Below are 24,097 nucleotides of genomic sequence, written 5' to 3'. Positions count from 1 at the left end.
GAGGATATTGCATCCCACCAGCCCAACACTGAAAACCACCATGAAACAGACTATACCTCACTGTGCAAAGGATCTGTTATCCATTAATCCTACAAAAACAGCATAGCTAACAAATAGAAATACTGTTACTGCAGTGAAACTTCAAGGACAGGAATAAAGATCTATTAAGATACCATTTATGGTACCTTCTTGTTCTAGAACCACTTATATTTCATCTAGTATGAATCCTTTCACCTATTCTGCCATCTTTTGGCTGTAATGCTTAGATAACACCTTAATTAAGAGGCACTGAGGGAACTAGATACTACAGTGTGAACTAGTAGGCAATACCTAAAGCATTCATCTATTAGTAAACAGTCACAAATTACATGGAGGAGTAAACCAGAAAGACTTTGTCCCAATTCTCTTAAGGGGTATCAGTTAAAACATTACTCCACTCAAGAGAAGAATGAAGTGTTAGTCTGATATGTTCTGTACACTGATGTTAACTTTTTGTATAGGGAGCAATTCACAGATGAAGCAAGCATAAGATGGATTTGAGTATCTTTGTCCCAGTAACATCTGCATTATCAGTCTCAGGGTCATTAAACTGGCTCCCTCTGTTCCTACCTCCTATCCCAGCTGGGAGTTTCTCCTAAATAGTGGTTGCTTATATCCACCAGGAGACTGAGCCCTGACAGAGCTCTAGAGTGGTCACCAATGTGGAAACTCTCAGTATTAAACTGCATTTCTCTCATTTTTGCAGCTGTTCTTTTCCTCCTGCAGAGCTGGAGGAATTGGCATACAGCATCCCTTGGTGATACGATAACCCAAGAAGCTGTGATGTTTGTTGCCGACTCCAGAAGCAGTAGATGTTGCCAACTAGGATTTCAAACTGACAGTAACCTTGTTGCCAAAGTCTTTACTACTTTAGTTATTTCCTGCGCTACAGCAGATCAGGGAGGGAAGACAAAATTTTTGGGCTATCTCCAAACCTAATAAGTATTCCCTAGCAAAAAGTTCCAAGACACATGGCATTTTCTACTTCAGTAGCCCAAGAAAGAACAGCAGAATTAACACTAGCCACTGTCTCTCAAGTAAGCCCACTCCCTGAAGACACCAAATATTATCAAATCAGAATTAAATTTTTACCTCCTCTTATCTAACAGTTATCTAAATCTAGGATGATGCAGTTTTCTACATTTGAATACCAGTATTTGCAGGAAATCTTTAGTTACTGGTTTTTGCTCCAAATTAGCTAACAAGACAGATAGCACACACAAAAGCACAAGTGAAGTAACTTTAGCACCAGATAATTCTGGACTACAAAGGGTATTCATTGGGATGAATTCCAGTAAGACAAAAATTCAGTTTACACAGGCAATTCAAGACAAATATCTTGAGGTCCTCCCAGAATTCTAGTTCATGCAACAAGGTAGGCTGCCTTGACAAAAAAAAAATCTGAGAAGAGGAAAAGATAGTAAAGTGTTGGTCTCACTCCATCAGTGTTAACTGATGATCAGTGGTCTGCAAGCTAGGCAAGTTGGTTCCAGTCTTGCTCTTGTCACCAACTCACTGTTAAGACAGGGTATATTAATCTCATCTACAGATATGACCAGTAAGAACAGCTCTCATGGAATAACTCCTCAAACAGATAATCTCATCTTGGATTAAACCACTTTGAGATTGTAGTATCAGTTAACTGGAGAGTGTAGGATATGTTACACCTGAACTCAGCTGCACTAGAGACAGTATACGAGAACAGGTATCTTATGAATAGCATGCAAAACTTGGAACAGTATTAAACCCCAAATATTACCTTTGTGATGTAGAATTTTTTCAGTCCATCCAAAAATGACGTGAAAATGGAAGCAACTTGTGGTTTAAGCGCATGACCTTTGGTAAAAGGTGGAAAAAGGTGTGTTAAGGCAAACAGCACTCTTAAAACTACTAATTCAAGGGGCAAATAAAGTTTGATAGTCAAAGTTGCAAGAATCATCTGGGAGCACTTTGATTATCATAATTAAAGGCACTTTCTACTCATTTAGGAAAAGGTTCTTAGTAATTTTTTTTAAAGGCATACATACAACTGTGCACAAATATTTCATCTTACACTTAATTAAGGCTGCCCTAGTTTAGATTTTTGCAAGTATTGGCGTATGGAAAACTTTAGAAGCACACTTCATTAATTTTAGCAGTACAAAGCCAAGCAAATCAGTGACTTTAAGGTTACGCCAAAACTACTGAAACTAATAGCCAAAAGTGGTGCAAATTAGGAGTTAAGCAACTTTTTCCTTAACTGTTATGTCACTTGTGCAAAATTTTCTACACAGAGCTAGTAATTGCTTCCTTAATCACATACGGGGAACTAAAATTCCAGGATATATAAATGGTGTCTTGGAGTTTGTTAAATTAACATCTCTGCCTCAAGACTGGGTTTAATTGAGATGAAAGTCTTTTACTGTTTGTTCCATTGTTTTCAGTTACAAGCAACTTCTGAACTCCCATTACTGCTTCACTTCAACAGTCTTGCATCTGGCCTACATGCTGTGAGCCCAATTCATAAAAAAAGTTATGCACCATTTACATGATACTTCTTTCTAAAATACTTCACAAAGTACTTCCTCCTGAATAAAGCAGGAATTCAGCAATTGATTACTCTCCTTCCCTCTTCAGTAATGAGGGACTCTCCCTGCAGATATGAACATACCTCGAGAGTACACCTCTAAGTGCACAAAAAAGCACCAGATCACAAAAGGGCATGAATTTAAACCACATCTGCAAGAACTACTGTATTTAAGCCTACTTAATGATTACAAGAAAAAAATATCTATATTGACACACCTAAAACTGTTTTGCACATGACCATATAAGCTGCAATCTCAGATCAATGCTAGAAAGTAGAAGAATCATTTATTCAGTGTTGGGTTAAAGCTTGTAACTGGTCAAACGTCTTCCAAATTCAAAAGAAAAAAAAAAAAAGCATCTGCCTTCATTGTACATATCCGAGAGAAACAGTAAAACACAAGAATGACCAAAGCAAGCAGCAAGGCTTGCTGGGCTCAGGTTTTACAAATCCATTTCCTTGGTTTGAAAAACAAAGCTCAGCTTTCTCAGCACCACCATATTAATGGTATTTGAAGTCAAGATTCACCACTGCGGCTTCTGTCCAAAAGAAGTTTCAGAAAATCTGACTCGTTCAAGTGGTATCAACATAGAGGTTTTCAGAGTCCATCTCTATTCACATTTAGGTTTTCTGGATACAACCAAAATAGCACATTCTCAGCAAGACCTTTACATTCTATAAACTATTAGCTTCAAAGCAGTAGAACTTTAGGTTCTCCTTGAGAGTGTCTTGAGCCAGAACACATCTTTTGCCAAATCTCCTACAGTAAGACAACAGCTTTCCCCAATAATTCCTTAAAAATAATTGCTCTGCATGTCTGACATCGCCCTGTTTTGGTATTTGAACTAGCTGAAATTTCATAAAATATTTGTGTTCAGTAATGTTCTAGTAGCTTCATTGACTTTCTGTACTTACAGCCTACAGATTATTTCTGTCTGCATACGATTATGGCATTTACTACATCTAAGCTTCTTTTAAAGCTAGACATGCTTGCCTGAAGTGAGTAGTCATTGCCTCCCCCACCCAAATAATTGTTGCCACATCAGAATATTTTCACAAACCTGATACTTAAGGAATCTGTATATCAACCAACTTACCTTCCAAATAAGGTGCCTGCATTATGATTAATTTTTTTGCATACCAACTTCTCATTAGTACTCTCAGCAAGAAAATGTTTCAAGTACTAAACTGCAAAACTATAATTTCTGCTCCTTCAGCAAAACAGAGGAAGTGCCACCAGAGTTTCAAACTCTACCCAGCAGACTACATACCAAGAATGGAAAGGTAGCAAAAAAAAACCACCCCCTCATATTTATATGCAGAGCATGGTTCTTTACTGGCTGTTGTAGTTCATGCTGTTTTCCCAGAGGCAAAGACAGGCTTCTGTTTCTGAAAGTAGACATTATCACACTTCTATAGCATAACTTCAGGTTCGTTGCCTTCTTAGTCTAGTTTTGAGTAAAGGAATTACCACCTAAACCAGACTACCAAAAATCAAAACCCTTAGAAGCATATTTGTCTAAGAAGATCTATGTACTTACCAAACTGAAACTGTGCATTGTCAACAAGGCGAATTGATGCAGGAGCACATCTCTTGGAGACAAAGTTAGAGGAATGAGAGGGAGGAAGTATAGAAAGATTACGTACAGTTTTGCTAGAATTCATAACAATAAAATGCTCATTTTAAAATAGCATACAAGAAAGCTCTTGTAAGAAAACTTTGATACCAGAGACCTATGGCCATCATAATCACTGAAAAGGGGTGACTAAGCTTTTTTTCCACTTGAATAATATCATCTATTAGGTATGTCTAGATATAATGCATTGAGAATTTTCAGTTCAACCTCAAGCCAACAGGAATATCTGAAGATCTTTGACCTTTCAAGTATCAAGTGTTTTTCTGAAGTGCCATATGCAGTAAAGATATCATTCTTCATTAAAATATCAAGCTTATGTTGCTACATAATCAGAGATACACATACATTACAAATACATTGAAAAAAGTTTAATTGTTGTGGGTTAAACCCGGCACGCAGCTAAGCACTACACAGCTGCTCACTCACTCCGCTGCAGTGGTAGAGGGGAAAAAACTGGAAGGGTAAAAGTGGGAAAACTCATGGGTTAAGATGAAGATAACTTGATAAGCAAAATGGGAAACCACCACCAAAAAAGCAATGCAAAAAGAAATCAGTTACCACCAGCTGACCAATACCCAGCCAGACCTCAAGCAATGATAACCCCTGGGAGGCTCCCTCCTCTAGTTTTATTTCTGACCATGATGTTATGTGGCAGGGAATGGAATATCCCTTTTGTCAGCTCGGGTCAGCTGTCCCAACTGTGTTCCCTCCCAGCCTCTTGCCTGCTACCAACCTACTTGCCGGTGGGAAGAGCCTGAAAAATAGAGAAAGCCTTGACACTGTATACACGTTGTTCAGCACCAGCCAAAAGATTGGTGTGTTAACATTGCTTTGGTCACAAGAACAAAATTTTCTTCATAGCAGCTGATGTTAACTCCAACCCAGCTACACCTAATGTTCTGCCATCACACTGGGCTTAAAATCCATATTTGGGTCCAGCCTAGATCCTGCACTGTACAGAAGTCTGAAAACAAGTGAGAACAGCTGCCTTCAATTAGGCAAGCTTCTGGCAATACATATGCCTACACTGTATAGTGTGTGATGGCCATATCCAGTCATACTGACATGTATGGCCACAGGAATATGACAAAGCATGAATTTCAGGCTTGTGTTCTTCTACTCTTCTAATCAGATGGATTTAGAAGTACTCCTCTATCACTTTGACATGTTCACTGTCCATAATATCATTAATATATATTTGGTCACACAACAGGAAGAAAGAGCATGAAGAACAGGCAGGTTGACAGAAGAAGGCTGGAGGAGTGGTTTTACATGAAACCAACCCACCCACAACCTGCAGGTTGGTTAATCTTACATTAACCTAGACCAATACAGACAAACAGCTTTTCAGACAGCTATCACTAATTATTACCAAGATTAATTCAAGGGGCAACAGAAGAGAAGAATAAGTAATTAAGGCTCAAGTAAACAGTGATCAAGTAAGGCTCAGTGAAACAGCAGCAGCAGCTTAGAAATGGAGCAACACTAAGTGGCTAATTGGCCTTTTTTCCTCTTCTAACTAAGCCCATAGCTAGAGAAAAGACACTAGCTCCTTAATTGAACCAAAATGTTGATCAGCAATATGATTAAGTATTCCCACACCATCCGCTTAGATACCTTTAACAGAAGAACAAGCACTAGCAGTAGAAGCACAACAGAACTGGGAAGTGCTGCTGACTAGCATATACATGTCATTCACATACCAGTTTGAACATCTGGCTTGGAACATTAAGTCATTAATTTAGACCAATCACTAAAAAAAGGTAAAGCTGTGTTTAGTTTAGCATAAATTAAAACATTTCTGAAATTACTTCACCCATTCAGGGCATATTCCAGGATTTGCTAAGTTTTACACGTAGCAAAGAAAAGTTAATGAAGAAAGAGGCTAGCTACTCTAAGATTTGCTTGGAAGCATAGCCACAAGGAAAAGTGTTATTCAATTTGGACACCCATGTCTGAGTTGCTACCTGAAACCACCTGACCACACTATTCAGAAGGCTGTTTAAGTACTACAGCATAAGCACAATTCCACCTCAAAATATCCAGCTCACCTGAACATGTCACTGTGCTTCAGGAAATGTTTTCTAGACATAGACCATATCCTTCCATTGCATGACTTCTGTTCCTTTGTCACTTTAGAGCCATAAATTCAACTACCTTTTACTTGTGCACTGCAACTTAGTTTCTTTAAATACTGGTTCCCTCTACATAGCCCTGAATTAATCTGAGAATTAAGCCCTGTTGAAGGAGATTCATATCTCAGCACAGAAAGTTTGGCTTTGCAAGTAACTCCCTCTGAAAAAAGCAATCAGAAGGCACATCCACAACATGTCTCAGAATATCAAGCAAATTCAGAATGTACTCAATCCTCAACTGCATCATTTCCAAAAGCCTCATGGACCATATACACTTGATGTGGTTCGTATTACCTCAAATCCTCACTTCCCAATTGCCAGTAGTATGGCATGAGCATACCCCTAGTGCTAGAATCTGCGTCCTTGAGTGAAGTTAACATCTAGCTTTTCTTTACCTGCTTTGCCACTTCCCTTAAGCAGGCTACCCCTCGTTCAAAATTGGGGAAGACCACAGAGCCATACTTCTGGTATTCAGGGACTGGGCGAATCTTTATCGTAACTTCAGTAACCACTCCAAGAGTTCCTTCAGGAGAAAAAGAAAAACTGAGTGAAGTGTTGCAAGATATACTTCTTGCAAGTTACCCAACTTAACAATTGTTTACCAGGATGTTGTAAGTTAACATAAATCAGAAGTCCCAAAAATTCACTATTGCAGTAGTAGGTGATTTATTCCTGACATGGTAAATTCTTACAAGATACCCTCTAAATCATGTTTGTTACTAGACTTGTAGACTAACTCTATAGACCTGTTTTAAGCAGTGTTCAGAGTTGCTTAATTTCAGTCCTTATTTTTAAAGTATATATTTAAAGTTTCATTGTATTATCCTAACACAAGAAATTCATGACTGCATAATGCCACTCAGACACACTGGAAGCCACAGCATTAAAGATGTTCAAATCATCGAGCCATTACAGAAGCTGACGGAAGATGCAGTAACATGCAATTACTGTGTTTATACCTTCAGATCCCATAATGAAGTGATGGATATCAGGTCCTGTCGACATGCGAGGTACTTGACAGTTTTTTTCTACTATTCCTCTAGGAGTTACCATTTTTATATGGATCACCTGTTTAAACAATACGCAATGACTATAAATACTTGCATTAGGCACACACAAGTTTTTTGTATGATATTAACTTTCTACAAAACTTAATATTAAGATCAATACAGTTCAGCTTTGTAAGCTTTAAGACATTATGTAGGCAGTCCCAAGAACTTTTAGAATAACCTGAGGACTGTTAATAACAGTCATTTTAACACAGCATGGTTCGCCCACACAGATTGTTTCCAGTTCTATGCCAAATCAAATGAACTGTTGACTACATGCAGGCAATATCAGTTAAAACTGTTTTGTTTTTTTCAGTGTAGACAGCACTTCATAAACATTAGTATTTTAATACAGAATATACATACACTTCAGAGGAAAAAAGTGAGGGTTTAAACTTTGCTTTAATATTGCTGCTTTATAAAGCTTATAATTCAGTTAGCAGTTGCTACAGAAATACTTCTATTAGGAGCAAACATAGCAGTAAGTTTTATGAAATAGATTATCAATATAAAATCTGCCATAAGACTGATATGTATGTAAGGCTAAGGCTCTAAGTTTGTTTTTTTTAAAAAATATTTTTAAATGTTATTGCTTCCAGCTTTATTCATGCACATGCAATACAGAGTCCAGATTTCTTTTTAATCCTTTATTCAATTATTTTATACCAAGGAATGGCGAGTTTTGGGTTTATGTAGTGAAGCCTTTAAATGAAGCAAGATTACTGAATTTCAGCTGATGGGTTTAAAACTTTCTAGCACAGGTAGCTAAGTAATTTTCATCCTGCTCTGAGTTGTTAAAAAATTTCATTATATGCATTTTACAAACTGTTGATTCTACAATAAGTAGATTTTAGGCAGCTTATATAACACACCATTTCTAGATATAAAGTTTCCTCAGAAGGTAAACACTTCCCTGAAACCTTCTCACTGTGCCATTTTGAAACTCACTAACTGTTCCAAATCAATTTTCAATCTTATTTCCTCCTAATGGAAATTTCAGAAGCTATTTTAGCCTGAAGTTACACTTCCATGATAGAAAAGCCTTCTGCTTCACATCTCCCAGTACAAGCAAAACTATACCATCCAGTAATACTTCAGGTAGTAGGAGACAAATGACACTTCACAAGTGTTAGTAGTTTTAGTTCAGCCAGGCCTACTGAATAAAAATGGTGTAGTTCCTGCCAAACTCAGTCACTGATACTGAAGTGTCATATCTGTGCACAGAACAAACATGTCTGAGCTATGAGCTGATGAAAAAGCCTGAGATGATGGGGATCTATTACCTAGAGCGGGGCTGCAGGAAAGTAGTAAGAAAATGTCACATGTGGAACAGCTATTTTATAAACTATGAGAGAAAGCTGGAAGTTTGAAGCAAAAAGGCTGGCAAAGTCTGAACAGTGATTATTTAAATATTATTTAGTATACTTGTCATAACAGAAAAGGTAACTTAAATCAAAAAGTATGTTTTAAAACACAAATTACCTGGGTTAATATAAAGATGAACCATTTTTATGGTTACAACAGATTCAAGAATACAATACTGGCATTCCCAGTCCATTGCTTCCTTCCTCAAAGCTCCTTCAGACCATGTGGCAGCGTTACATTTCACCACTGTGCATCCACATGGTCAGTTAGGTCAGCCTACAGATTTGAAAACTAGCCTAGGGGGGGTAGGAAAGTGGAAGAAGCTAGCTTGCTTGTCAGTTAGATGGTCCAACTAGACAACTTCAGGAACATCGAATAGGTAGGACAAAACATGACCTTTTGGAGTCACCCTAAAATTTTGACAGGATTATTACACTGGATTAACAGAAAGCACAAAATGATAGAAGGTAACACCAGAGTCAGGACAGGGTAACAAGTCCTTAAGTTAGCCAGTGATTACCAAGATAAAATTGACTTTTAAAATTATAATACCAAAAGCAAGCAAACTAGCATTTCAGTCAAGATTTGATGCCAAAACTGTATCACTTAAAACCGAAATCGACTATCCCTTTTCCCCTCTCATTGCGAGTCATTATAGAAGTTAAACCTGCAAACAGAACAATTAGAAAAAGTATTAGAGCTATTTACCAGATCTTCAATGTTTCCATAGATGTTTTTTTTCATGCCCGATGCTCGTGTTGCTACCCATCCTCCTAGTGAACTGAACTCCATGGAGTCTGGTTCATGGCCTGTACAGAAGCCACTTTCAGCAAGCTAAAGAAAAGAAAAAATAAATTTTACAGAGCCTACATTTGTGTAGTACTCCAAATCTCAGTATTCTAGTTCGGGTTTGTTTGTTTGTTGCTTTTTTTAAAAAAACAGTATCCTGTATCCACACACCCTTTCATTCAGGTACAAGTTTTGGTTTTGATATATAAATGAAATGCAATTGATTCTGCTTCTACTGTGCATACACATCAACCTATAACACTCCTCCTCCATATTTTAAAATAAAGACCTTTATTGTTCATAAGGTGTGAATTCAAATATGTATGAGAAAAATTTTAACTATGTAACTACCAACTTTGCACAAATGCAGCCAATAAGGCACGTAATCTCTTGTTCTAACCTAATGTGATATGCAGCACGTCTGCAGAAAACATGAGCAAATTGCCTGTACTTAATTCTCTCATGGAGTGATGTGTTTTAACATACAGCCATCTGGTTGGGCTTCCTGTATGCAATGCTGTCAACTATTTGTGATGCAGATCATGCATTCCTGTACATTAAGCAGTAACTTGTTTCTCATTTTTCTGTGTTAGCTTGGCTTTGCCATCTGCACAGCACCTGAGGTAGATTGGATGCCCTCAGAATCACACCACCAAAGCTGTTGAACAGGAAGAATTAAAGACCCAATAGTCTCACATTAAGTGATAACTGTGTTAGTGCATTTGAGATGATCAATCTGTGCTGACCAACTGAAAACAATCATGTTGGACATAGGTATTTAAGTATACCACATAATGTGGATCATTAACTATGTTCTGTTGTACAAAGTGGTTCTAACTTAAATGATTGAAAGTCACTTCTGTGTAATGTCTATGGTGATTCATCTAGCTCATGGTCTCCTCCCATACCAGAGGGGCTTGTGGCTTTATATGCTTACTTGTCATTTATTAGGGAAGGGTTGACCCTGCACCTTCCTCCTACCCCAAAGATAACAAGAAATTTCCTTGGCCAAATGCATATCTGCATTCTACCTGTACTTCAGTGGAAGTCTGCATTGGCATTAACTACAATATTAAATCATTCTTATGCTCAAATTGTACTACACAAAACAAGCACAACCTGCAGTCCTCACTTTAACCACATCCCACTGGCCAGTAATAATGGAATTCCAGTATACACAATAAGAATTTTGAAAATATATATATACATATACTTTAGAGTAGATGGTCTGATTTTGTATTCTTTGCACATTGAAAGAATTCCACAGAAGTCCTCACTTGCTCAGAGTGACTTGAGATATTAAAACCTTTGTACAAATACTAGTTTATTCAGTACTGAACAAATGGACAACTTTTCATAGTCAAAAACCTGATTGAAAAGATTTTGATCAAAAATATTAAAAGATAACTGCAACGGCAGTACTCCAGTTCATAAGAGCTGTAAGCAGAGTAAGGGGCAGTAGTCCTTTACTAAGTGAAAGGAAAAATAGTGGCATTTAAATAGACAGTTGTGAAATATCAAACCATTACCCTAGAAAAAGGTCGGTTAAACACAGAGCATATTCTCCTCACACTTTTAATTTGAAGCTTGAAAGAAACAGATCTAGAAAGGTTAAAATATTACGATCAAATGATAAAAGGCAGGCAATGCTACCTTTCTCATCATAAACAGCTCTGTCAGGTACAACAAGTTTTCTTCTAAAAAGTGGTCTAAAAAAACATGTTAAGAAAACCCAAGTCCCTGCATTATTTGTAGAGTGCATTTAGGTACTAAGAATTGTAATTTTAGACATCATTTAGCTATCAAAACAAGTCCTAGAATTTTTTAGATAACCAGAACAGCACATCCTGAAGAACAACAAACATACACAACTTGCTTGATTAGAGGAGCACTTAGAAAGACCCTGAGAAGGGTGCTGTGGCTCTCCTGATGAACTGCAATTAAAAGCCAGTAAAGATTACTTAGAAATGAAGGTGATTTAATATTCCACTGGACTCTTGCTTTGGGCAACTCTCCCTCCTTTCAGCTACTCTCCTGTAGCAGTGCAACAGCATATCTGTTATATGTTCCAGCCTTCCTGAGGAAACCCCCTCTGGCCAGAATGATTAAACCACACATCACAAAGTGACAGTTTGAACTTTGCCTGGTAAGTGGTACCAAGTGTCATGCCTTGCAACCACACTGGTCTATCTAAGGTCTGAAACAGAAAGCATAGCATTACATGCTGTGAATTGTCACCTTATTACTGTAATCACATTTTGCATCTAGAGCCAAAAAGCAAAGTTTTTAAAGTGTTCATCAAATACAGCATTCAATGTGATACGGTTCACAGCCATGCATGTAACGCTTACCACACTAGTCTGCATGAAAACATACAAGAGTTAAGCTACAATTCAATTATTTAGATGAGATAACAGGAACAGCTAAGGAAAGCATGGAGAAATACTAGAGGTCTGACAAGTTAAAAATACCTGTTTTTCCAGATCTTGTCCAACAATGCCAGCTTCCACACAAGCTGTTAAGTTCTTCTCATCTATCCAGAGAATCCGATTCTGTTGAAAAGCCAATCAAAACTAAGAAACAGCATTAAAGATTTTTGTTCATTTCCTTCTCTAATGCTTCGGATCAACATGCTTGGTTATATAGTTTACTATTAATTCAACTCCAGTTATTCAGCAGTTGGAAGCTGAACCCCCTCACTCCCTCAAACAGGTTACAACTTATGAAGTCATTACTGTAAGAGGGTAGTATACTTACTAGACAATTCATACTAGAAATGTTTAAAGAGTCTTTCTGACTCTTCTGCATTGTTAAGTCAAAACCCTCACAGAAATTAAGAAATACAGTGATTTTCACAAGTAACATGAATGAAGGTGCCTGAATCTGACTATCTGGACACTAAGTATACAACAAGTATTCTTGAAGATACTCCATGGGTTAAATAGATTGCTTTCAGTTATTCTAGTTCAGCTCTTGGATTTTGACACTGTAAACTAGAAGCAAATTATACTATAGGATGTCAGAGTATATATATACTTTTGCAATTTAAGATACTTCGAAGGATTCTATTGTTTTATCTGATGAGACAGTCACTTTCCATCAGTACATTCTACTAAACAGGAAAATGTAGTAAACACTACAAACTACATGGTGCACTAAGCAATTGATGACAAGGACAATCCACTTGGAGAAACAAATACAGGTTTAACTTCACTTATATTAAGGACACCGCAGAAGCTTCAGCTTCTACTCTTCATTCTGAAGTATGCTTCTGGTGTACTGTAATTTTGTGCATTAATATTCGGAGAACAGCTCTTAACTTCCCTTTACGTTGATTTTTTTTCAAATGACAGAAATGTCAACATCTCATAGTCCAACTTAAACTATGATTTAAGGCAGTTGTCTCCCCTCACAACATCTGGGCTAACTAATTATTCAAAACCAGCTATTTCAGCTCCTTTCAGACACTTTCAGTTTCAGCATAAACTGCTTAACTGATCTAAGATGCTTATGTAATTAGTTTTTATACAATATAGACCCTACACAGATGAAAATACCCATTAAGTGTCTAATAAAATAGCAAAGCTTAGCCAATCATCTTAATTGCTCTGAGACACCCAGGTTTTAACTCTGGCAGTGCTTCTTTTCACCTTAATTTCCTTCATTACCCTCCTCAATGATTACAATTAGCTAACACTCATTCAAGACATGAAAGCGGTCTATTTTCTGACTTGGTGTATACTAGATAATACAAAAGCATGAGTTAACCACAATCCCTTCCCACTCTCAAACGAGACAGAAGTCAGAGCTGTGGGTTATGAATCAGTGAGTTCAAATGAAGGCTTCAGTCAGCACTACACTCTTTGGATTTCACTCCATAGACACCCGAAGAGCTTCCTTCAATACACAACTACCACCTTTGCAGAAAAGATCACTTTGTAGCCAGACACAACTGAGAAACATGAAGTTTAACTGAAGCACCACTGACTGAGTAGAGAAAATGGAGCCAAACCCCAGGTTGTACCTTCAAGGCTACAGAGCTCAGTAGGTGCTCAGAGGCAGTAGAACTTTACATCAAAGACAGAGCTGTTTCTGAAGCTTCTCATTACCATGTAGTCATAAAACTTATTTTAGAACAGGGGTCCTCAAACTGTGGGCCGGATATGGCCCCCCAAGGTCCTCAATCCGGCCTCTGGTATTTACAGACACACACAGCTCCCCCCTGCCCCCGCCGGGGGTTGGGGGGGAACCAAGCAGCCTCAGATGACTGCCTGCCACTTCATCCGCACGCCAGCCCCCTGTTTAATAAGTTTGAGGACCCCTGTTTTAGAAGTATAAAGCTCCTTCATAACAGAAAGACGAAAACTAGCACTAAGTTTTACAGAACTGCATTTCTAGACTGCCATAAAGCTATGAACTTGACATACTCAAGGTGCTATATACCCAAAAATCTAGGGTTTTTTTTCTTTCAAGTTGATCCTTCAGGTTTTTTATAGATATTAGGTCACTTACTAACCTTTGCTTGAAGTATTTCTTAGCCTGCAAAAACTAGTGAAATTTGCAGTAACAAATAGCTTCCTCCTAGCCTTTCATTTAACCTCAAATACAAGTTCCAATATAGAAGCATAGTAGCTTCCTCCAATTTTCACTTAAAGCTGCTATAACAAGGCTTAACAGTGATTTTTTTTCCATTGTTAAATACATACCGGTCATATGGAGTGGTACAGGTGTAACTAACATGAGCAAATTTCACTTAAACTGAAGGAGTACCAGTTTAATCACACTTAGTAGGGATAAATACTTCCACCCCTAATTAATTCTTGCGAAGAAAAAATGTCATTCCTTAATGATCACCAAAGTAATCACAGGATAATTTTAAAAGTAGATTTAAAAAAACCAACAGCTGAGTGACATACCATTTGTGATGTATCCAGTGAGACAATTGTTCTTTTTTCTTCTTCAGGACATTCAAGGGCACTAGAGACACTCGTCCCTCCTGCAAATATGGGAGGGAAATTGTCATCAAAAAATTCTCAGGTAGTTTTTCTTCACATAACATTACTCACTCCCTCCTTTCTGATATTGAACTTAAATTAAGATCACTGAAGTTAACTGTTTGAGGCTAGTGATTAGCCTTTTAAGGCTGTCCCTTCTCCTAAACTGGGTTTCAAAAAATCAAGGCAGCAGTGGAGCTGTCAATGCTTTAACAGCCCTTGATAAATCATGAAATTTTGTGACCATCTCAGCTGCTTCTGTTAAATTCAGAATAGATTTTCAAAACTAGAAAAGTAAGAAATAACAAAGCGTCCAAGATGGAGTGCTATGATTTCTATGTGTTCTTTTGTGGTCACTATGGAAGTCACTACACTTCTACCCATAAAACTGGCTTAAGAAGTCTACTTAATGCAAGAATGCAGTACCTATCTGAAAGCAAGTATGTAACTAAAAAAACTGAATAAAACCAGATCATAGAATCATTTGTGTTGGAAAAGACCTTTAAGATCATCAAGTACAACCGTTAACCTAACACTGCCAAGTTCATCACTAAACGATATCCTTAAATGCTACATCTGTCTGCCTTAATACCTCTAGGGATAGCGACTCCATTTTCTTGGGCAGCCTAATGTCAAACTTCTCTACAGGCTTCTAATGTATTTTATAGGATGTCACAGAACAGCCTCCAAGGAGCCTTTGGCTTCTCAAAGACTACAAAAGCCATAGGAAAAGAGAGACTAAGATGCTAAAGAAATCCATAGTAAGCTACCGAAGAACAACCAATGGCAAGTACAGATACAGGGACAACTAATAAAACACTCCAAGAGCAGTAGAGCCCATCACCTTTGTTTCCAGTAAAAGGAAAGGGAGCATTTTCCTTGAATACCAATGCCTACAGTAGTAACTCCAGACATTGACTGTACTTTAGCATAAACAGACTTGGAAAGCAATCTGAAGATCTTTCTGTACCCTGGTCAGTGGACAAGATATAGTCAATATAGCTGTTTTCAGCTATACCAATTTACTAGTACCAAAGGTGACTTGTAGCAGTCTTACAGCTCTTCAGATGTACCTGGCAAGGGTGAGTTTTAGGGAGAAACCAGCTCCATCAGTTTGGTATTGTCTTCAAGTGACATTCTTGTCTTTTCAAATGGTTAAGTGTCCTTCCTACAGGGGCTATACTCCTACAGCATAAGCAAGTACCAAGTAAAATGCACGGATTTCTCACAGAATTAAGAGCTCTTGGCAAAGAGCTTCTCACTGAATAAGCTTATGAAAGTAAGCTTCCCGTGCTCCCTGAGCTCTAAGTCAAAGCAAGATAGCTCACCATCTACTTCAGCAGGCTTAAAGGAAAAAGCATCCATGATTAAAAAACCTGGAGTCCTCTTACACACGCCTTTACTTGTACTCTGTACCAACTACAGCCTTAGTCTCCTGAAAAGCCCTTGCCACAGAAGTTTAACTTTCAAACCAAACAACGTCTAAAAGGAAACCTGAATTACAGTTAATGATTTTGCAACATGGTGTCTGACCATAATCCTCTCTGGACCCATGAGCTTCAATAGTACAATAAGAAAAAACCCCAATTCATACATGTTTGTGGGAAAAGAGCACAAGTAATGCATCCAAAAACATGATACCTCTAACAGACATTTGAATCTCTTGACTTATTTCCTAGAAAACTTCCATGGCAGAGGTAGATTTCAGCTTCATATAATCAGTCCTCTTGCACATTCAATATTCAAGGTGTTGACATACTTTTAATGACTTCCACTAAATTGAATATAGCAGCTTTTAATACTGCAAGATCATAAAAAAATTAAGACCACACTTAAAACACTACTATAAAAAGACTAACTATTGAATTATGAGCACAATAAATTACTAAGATCACATATTTAAATTGAATTCAAGTAGAATACATTTTCACTAGTAATGTTAAACAGATTTGAGATTTCTTAACACTTACCACCAAATGGTATTATGCAGAGATTGTGTTTGCAGGCTAATTCCACAATTTTAACTACGTCTTCATGGCAAACTAAAAAAAGTCCAAACAGTTAAAAGAACCAACAGGATTTATGCTTAATACCACGATTTGCGCTTTGTACTAAATACTGCAGTCTGAATAAACAGCAGCTCCTTTTCCAACACCAGCAAGGAAGACATTTCCAAAGAGTTATGTGCTAAGAGCTGGGTTCAGAAGTGTCAGGGTTCCCAGAGTAAAATTTAGACCTGAAACAATTCTACGTTTGAAGAACCAACTACAGCCTTAGTCTCCTGCTCTACTCATGGACTGAGACCTCCTGCAAATTCTCAGGGCAAGATGGGCTACTAAACAGTTAGCAATTAATCTAGGTGTCTTGGAGAACAAATTAAGTTTAAAGCTTTTATTGACAATTGGCTGTCCAATTTATTTTAAACAAGAAATAAGTCTGAGAGCTGAACACCACATCTTTTTCTTTCTGGCTGACATTCAGTTTCAAAAGTAGAGTTGCTGGTGAAATTTACTTTTCTAGAATGTACTCTGTATCTGGTCAAAGAGGGAAGCAGAAATGCTTGTGCACAGACAAGGAAAATGATCAAATACAGCGCATACGTGAGTTTGAGCAAACAGCAGAGAACTGAGCAGGACAGAAATAGGCTTACAAACTGGCTACTTTGCTCTTGCCATGGAGAGCAGATTTAAACAGAGATAGTTATTTTATTTCACTTGCTCTTGGAGCTGCACAAAATAGTGTGCACAAAAGACTGAGTGGCAACTGCTACTCGGTCACCAGTGCTGTCATTGTCAGTACCTGTCCTCAAGTAGCAAGATGCATCTTATAGTACTTTTTTAATGCTTCCCATATGTGATTTTTCCCCTCTAATTAAAGGGGAGAAAACTGAACTAAGACTACATTCTCATGAGAGATGTTGGTGTTTCTAATGCAGTGCAGCTATCAAAGTATCAAAGTTATAAAAGGTAGGAAAAGAGTTGGATTCGTACAGCTAAACAGAAAATAGCAGGTACTTGGATCAAACCATTTTTTGATTAGCTACTGAAGAATGGCACAGGGGAAGTAGCTCCTAGGGACCAGAGAAACAACTGAAGTAGACAATTCACACAAGCGTGCAAATAAAGTCATATGAGTTTAAGTACTCATACCCTACTAGATAGAAGCAAGCATGTTTTCTGCTACATATTACGTACACCAGCATTAGTTATTTTATTTGAAGTGAGCCTAGCCTGCATTCAGATTGCACTGCTCTTTCAGTCAATGACCCTTTGTGTAAAGTGTTCTGACAGCAGTTACAGGTGGTTTTATTCAAGTACAGCATGTTGTAAAACAAAGTTAATACACACATTTCACTACCCTTCCACCATCATGTACTCCTTTAAAAAACAAGATTTAGGCTGCCATTCATACAGCTATTCTTGGGGAACATACATGTTCAAATCACACTGTGGTTAAGTCATGAATTCAGATTTCAATAGAAACTTCAGCTATATTTAATAATAAATTTGACTTTCCTACAGAACAATGGGATTTCACAGGCACAACCTGTAATCCATGTGTTAACAACTATGATTACTATTCATGAGAAAATTCCTTCAGTTTCTGTCAGTCAGTGAAGCAAGAGACAGCTTCCGCATCACAAGCAAGCACAGGAGTTTAGTAAACAATGACCTCCCAGATCAGAAGGGAGAGTAAGACAAAGCTTACCAGGCCATACAACTAGATCAGGAATTCGCTTAAACATTCCTTCCCTGAGTACAAATATCTCATGTAGGCAGTGACCTGAAACACAAACAATAAGTTAACAAGTTCAAACAAGGAAGCATCAGAAGCAGCACTTACATAAATGAAGTTCGCTTACCATGAGCTCTGAATACCCTATCTTCTGCATCTTGTGAATACGATATTTTAGTGGCTTTAAGATCCTGAAGAAATTCTTCATTTACAGTGGATGGAGGTACATCGTTAACATTTAAGGATGCCTACAATAAAAGAAAATAAGTTCATTAAAGGTAGGTTCACTCTTACACTCTTGACAGCGTTTCTGTACAACTACAGGTTAACAATGATACCTAAACGTAACTATTCAAGATCAGAAATACAGAATTTTTCTTCCTTATTTTCATTCACAGATTGCACTTCTCCCTGGTACTCAGCCAACTCAGCACACAGTTAAGTTTTATTTCAGTAGCACATTTACCTTTTTTCCACCTGACAAATTTGGAGAAATGCACTAGCTTATGAGTGCATAATGAACAAAATAACTTTTTAAAGGCTTCCTAAGATCCAAGACACCTGCCTGAACAGAACTAGAGACTGTTGATGAACAGGTAGCAAGTGAAGGTCAAAATTCTTTTGACTATAAATTCCTCCTTCAATACAGAGAAATACACACTAAAGCCACTACCACTCTGCAAGTTATTCTACTTACAGTTTTGTTTCCACCAACCCACTTCCCCTCCTCCTGTCATGTACTGAAAGTTAAATTCACCTTGGACCAAAGCCTAATCAAAAGTCCAAAGCAAGACAAAACTAAGTTTGACTACTATAACACAACAGTCATACTTTGTAGACCTCACACATCAGGAAGACTTTCTAAAAATCCATGTTCTGTCACAAACATGCAAATGTTTCCAGAAAGCCTCCAGGTAGAAGTTTTAATCAACACCTTGTAGAAAAGTTTCCCTTTCAAAAAGGCTATACTGGACATTTTGGCTTATCAACAGACCTCAAATCAAGGTTCTGTAAGTGCAGAGGAAGAACCCCTGCTAAACAATTTTAACCACCCATTCTCCCAGGTTCTTACTATAGATGTATAGTATTCTTATAGCTTCTCAAAGTGCAGACCTAGCCATTTAGTTCTCTTTTGAAAAGGCCACTTTAGATATAGGCACTTAAAAACATAGTTCATGTGTTGACTTCTTGAATTCTCATTCTCCAAGTAAGTTTTTTTTACAGGATCCATTTCCAAAAAAAAAGATCTTTGTAGACATTAAGTTTAATGCTTTTAAGTGCTTTAAAGCTTCAGAAAAACATATGCTTTTTTCCCCTCCTTAAAAACAGAGTAAATAATTTATACTTTTCTATAGGTAATCTCCCTGCAGGAAGATGTCATCTTTTGCAAATGGCCTCTAATTAGAGAGCCCCTTAGAGATAAAGCTTGTATTTGACTAAACTAACTTCTCAGCTTCAACTACTCTGAAAGAAAATATTAACATGAAAAACTCTTGACCTCAAGTTTGAAAGCAGAACTGAACATTCTTCACTACCACATCTTTCATTTTAACTACAATCTTAAAAATTAAGAGTTGCAAAAAATTAGATAAAACACAGCGCAGTGCTTTCAAACTTCTGCCATGAAAACCTTCCTGACAAGTTAACTGACATTGCCTTCAACTTGAGAGAATATGGTTGCAATTTCATTACAAAGCTATCAGGAAAGACTACAGGCTGCCTAATGATGCCAAAAAGCTCGCTTAAAGCCCTACCATCAAAAATTATTCTGTACAAGATTGTCCATACAGTCAAAGAAACTTAAGACATTTATTTGATAAGCCTAGCCTATGCTTCTTCACAAGTACAAAGAGAAAACAGCAAAACTGAACTCACTTTTCTTTCACCTTTAAGTTTCTGGAAGTTATACTCACACATCTAAGTTTCCTTTCCTAGAACAGAGTTTTGCCCATCTTTGCTCTATATAACATCCAGAACAGCAGGTATTTTTTACCATTATGTGCCTTAAGATAAAACCTTAGAGGACAGCACCTGTTACCAAGCTAACAGCAACGGAGATAAGAGATTAATAGTCTCCCATGTGCCACCACAGCACTAGTCTATTCTGAATAGGTTAAGTTGGGAGAGCTGAAGCAGGAAGTTTTAAAGTTCAACTGGAAAGTTTTCAGGTAGTTAAAAGATCCAGAGTCATGGAACTTGTCTACCAGTGTCCACTGCTAGCATAGCAGAAACTGTGTAAGGTTATGTAGAAATTAAAAGTACTTAAAAGGAATAATTCAGAAAGCACCATCTGCATGATACATTCATGACTGACAGCTAACAACATTCAGAGGTTCAAAAGGATAACCAAATGTTTGTTTCAGAGTTTTCATATGGATACAAAACCTAATAAAAATATAGTTTTAACAATAATTTGACTTCTGGAAGAGGATATGTGCTGTTCTGACTGACTTTAATGATAATACTATACTCCTTGAAATGAGGTGCCAGACATGCAAGGAAAAGGCTTTTCCCTCCAACATATTAGCTTTGTCACCTACAAACACAGAGGCTGAGATTAAGAGTTGTTCAGGTGAGAGGCATACCACTAGTGAGAGATCATGAATTTAGGGGCCAGTCACAATGAGCACAGGGGAAGTCTTGGACTGCTGCTCTTACTATTCTGCACATTCATAGTGCTCTGTTCACCCAAAGGGCAGAGCTCGGAGAGAAACTTGAAAGAAGAGAAATAAATAGATACAAATTAAAGATCTTTAAACCACTTCAAGAAAAAATCCTTGCAAGCTGTGCTTACATTTTCTATTGTAAACTTTGGTTTCTTACTGGATTTCTATAGACAGAACTATTTCATATAATTTTAAGTTGAACACAAAGTGCTTGAAGATTTTTGTTCTCCATACGAGGGACACCAACTATTAAAGCTGTAATGATTCCTTGCTGGTGGGGCTTTAAGTATCTTCATCTTTCTCTTCTACAAGTATTTTAATCCTTAAGTTTTCATCAAGATTGAAAAGTTGATTATTCATCTATAAAAATCTTATACACAACGCCAAACAAAAATATATCTATTTATTCTTATGGGACTGAAATATTTTAAGATTTGTGCATTGAAAGGCTAGACAGGAAGCCTGTGTGAACTAGGTCTAAACTGCTATCTCATAAATCTAGTCTGAAAAGCAAAAAGCTATCAGTAGGCCTTGAGCATCACAGAAGCAGGTACATTTACTGTTGTTAATTATAACAGAAGTTGCATACAACAGGGAACCCTCCAGTCTTACACAACAGAGGCAGGACAGGTGAAAGACAAAAGGACCAAGAGATCCCTCTCCTATTGCTGTTCCTATACCCGAGATTCTTCATGCTCTGACAACAATAGAAGATGAAAAAACAATACAGCATGATAACCTGATATATAAACTAGGAACTACAAGAGACATTAAAATGGGGATCCTGCAGTAGCAGTTGATACGTCAGACATATTGGAGACTCCAGAGTCCTATTATGTGTCAAGTCAGCCTGTTTCAGGTTACAACAAGATTTACAGAACCAGAGTGGCACAACATAACAGGAAAGCATTCAACATGGCTGGCAGACATCCTAAAGAGCTGGTTTGCAAGACATACTGTGGAATCAAGATACTATTTGAGAATCTGCTCTTGACTTCCAACTCTACTTCATTCTACATGTTCTCTACTACATGTAGAAGAGGAACAACAGCTCTCAGGACCTTTGGTCACAAGAAGTTGAAGCAGCTGCTAGTTAAGACCAAGCCTGGTCAAGGAGAACCCTCACATCAAGATGATTTCTTTTAAAACATATTGGCAGATTGAGATCCTTCGAGTCACAGAAGATGAAAGAATGTCTTTATTAACAGAAGACTGAAGAAACATTTGAATTTTCAGGCCCTAAGAGATTACCTGGTTCAGAGATAACACAATCTTGAAGTCACTCAAGTAATGAGTAAAACTTACTCAAAGCAAGGTGGCTATAGTCACTGTACAAGCACAGTCTGCTTCCAACACAGCTGCTTAAGCAGCTATCTAGTCAGGAACCCAGAGCCTGAAAGGAATTCTTTGAAGGGAGTCAGGTCTCCTGACTAACATTAATTGCTCTTTAAAAAGCAAAATATGGATACTTCACAAAACCCAGAACATCCTGAATGTGTCTTTCTGAAAACATTCAGTTCAATCTTGAGTATTCTGGTAGCCAGTTTTAAGCACCCAGACCCATAAAAAAAATTATGGTCACATAAGAACTTTGAAATCATTAAATACACTGAAAACAGCACAATTTAACTTCACTGTATCTTCTGTCTCTGTTACCATGAACAACATCGTAGTTGCCTAAAAATTCCCTCTAGGCTAACAGTTTCCAGTCTTGAAAAGCAACCTACAAACAAGGACAGAAAACTCCCTGTGTTGGAAATCTTCATTCCAATAAAAGTACTACCAGTTAACCTGGAACCACAAGTCATACTAAGTCACTGAAGGTTTCACAGCGTTTTTTCAAAGTATTCGACGTATAACTACTGAGGTATTAATACACTATATTTATATGCAATGTGACCTTCAGGACAACAGCTGCATCATCTTTAACAGTGTGGTCTTGGTTATCACCAAGACTAATGTTCAAAAGAACTGGTTCAGCTATTTACTTACTCTAGAGGTAGTTTTGTGCTCCAGACTTGCTCCAAAGGTTTTTTCTATCCATTCCTTAAAAGTTGGTAATACCATACCACCTAATCTGTACCTGAAAAGTCAATATTACAGAGTCATTTTAAATCACTGTATTTCAGATACACTTCTTTTGATTCTATGTATGCACAAAAGTTTTAAATAAAGTTCTTCACCTACAAGCCTACAGAACTTCTGCACATTTCATGCAACTGCACATTTCATTGTATCTGTTTTGTACTTCACAGAAAATCCAATCAATTGTCAACATCTTAGGTATTTTTTTTTCATCACCTTTGGGAATTGTGGCATAAGGCTTTTCAGATATCCCACCCCCCCATCTTTGCTCTTAAAGAGGGTCTCTCCCTTTCAATAGTGTAGAAAGCAGTGTCACAGTTTAAATGCCAGTTACAGGCAGAGGACATGTTTACTGTTTACATTGCAGTGTATCCAGTCTCAGACACATGAACCCAGCTCAGTACACCTTACATGTTTTCAAGAAAAGAACAGTGTTAAAGGTTCCTTCCTCAGAGTGCATCAGAATTCATCCAGCAACATGAAATTATTTTTATCACAAACACTTCAATAACAGCTTAGCCATGTAACAAAAGAACTCCAGACATGGGACAGAGGAACTGTTTGTGATCATGTGTACCACATGTGAAAACAAGTAAGGCTGGGGACACACTTTAGCAGGTAGAAACTACTGCTATTAATTGTATACATATACACACCTTGTGCAGTTTACATATGCACAAGCATTCTCCGAAAGGAGAAAAAGGACTTTTCTTTGGTATTAAGAGCTTTCAGCAGCTGAGAATCTTTACTATAGTTTGCACCTGGGACACTGCATTAGGCCCAATGGGCATTCCTTCTAAGATTATTCAGTCACTTAATCCAATTGTGACCCTGTCCTTCACAGCTGTTGCAAACAACTCTACAACTAAGTCACATATTATACAAAAAGATCAATTCCTTTCCTTCCCTTACCTCAACTACCACCTAGTTCTCCTATTGCAAAAAAACCCCACCCTACTCTATTCCTAGAGATAAAAGACTACAATTGTATCTCAACTCAAGCTAGACTCTTCAGCTTTGAAGACAGCATTCAAGCA

General features: G+C 37.6%; 1 protein-coding gene across 8 annotated transcripts in view; it reads right to left on the bottom strand.

Annotated features, from left to right (window-relative positions):
- AGPS (alkylglycerone phosphate synthase) overlaps positions 1-24,097 on the bottom strand; it is an 85,186-nt gene that overhangs the window by 19,708 nt on the left and 41,381 nt on the right. For all 8 annotated transcript variants that reach the window (XM_037398670.1, XM_037398675.1, XM_037398669.1 and 5 more), the window contains 11 exons: positions 22,968-23,058; positions 18,437-18,557; positions 18,283-18,357; positions 16,545-16,616; positions 14,497-14,576; positions 12,052-12,132; positions 9,500-9,625; positions 7,337-7,445; positions 6,773-6,900; positions 4,147-4,198; positions 1,799-1,875 (listed from right to left, as the gene is read on the bottom strand). In XM_037398670.1, coding sequence (XP_037254567.1) covers positions 1,799-1,875; positions 4,147-4,198; positions 6,773-6,900; positions 7,337-7,445; positions 9,500-9,625; positions 12,052-12,132; positions 14,497-14,576; positions 16,545-16,616; positions 18,283-18,357; positions 18,437-18,557; positions 22,968-23,058 — 1,012 coding nt within the window. The remainder of the gene's footprint in view (positions 1-1,798; positions 1,876-4,146; positions 4,199-6,772; positions 6,901-7,336; positions 7,446-9,499; positions 9,626-12,051; positions 12,133-14,496; positions 14,577-16,544; positions 16,617-18,282; positions 18,358-18,436; positions 18,558-22,967; positions 23,059-24,097) is intronic.

This window comes from Falco rusticolus, chromosome 8 (genome assembly GCF_015220075.1).
Source record: "Falco rusticolus isolate bFalRus1 chromosome 8, bFalRus1.pri, whole genome shotgun sequence".
Lineage (NCBI taxonomy): Eukaryota > Metazoa > Chordata > Aves > Falconiformes > Falconidae > Falco > Falco rusticolus.
Note: the sequence above shows the minus strand (reverse complement) of the source record. Positions and strands in the feature narration are given on the sequence as shown.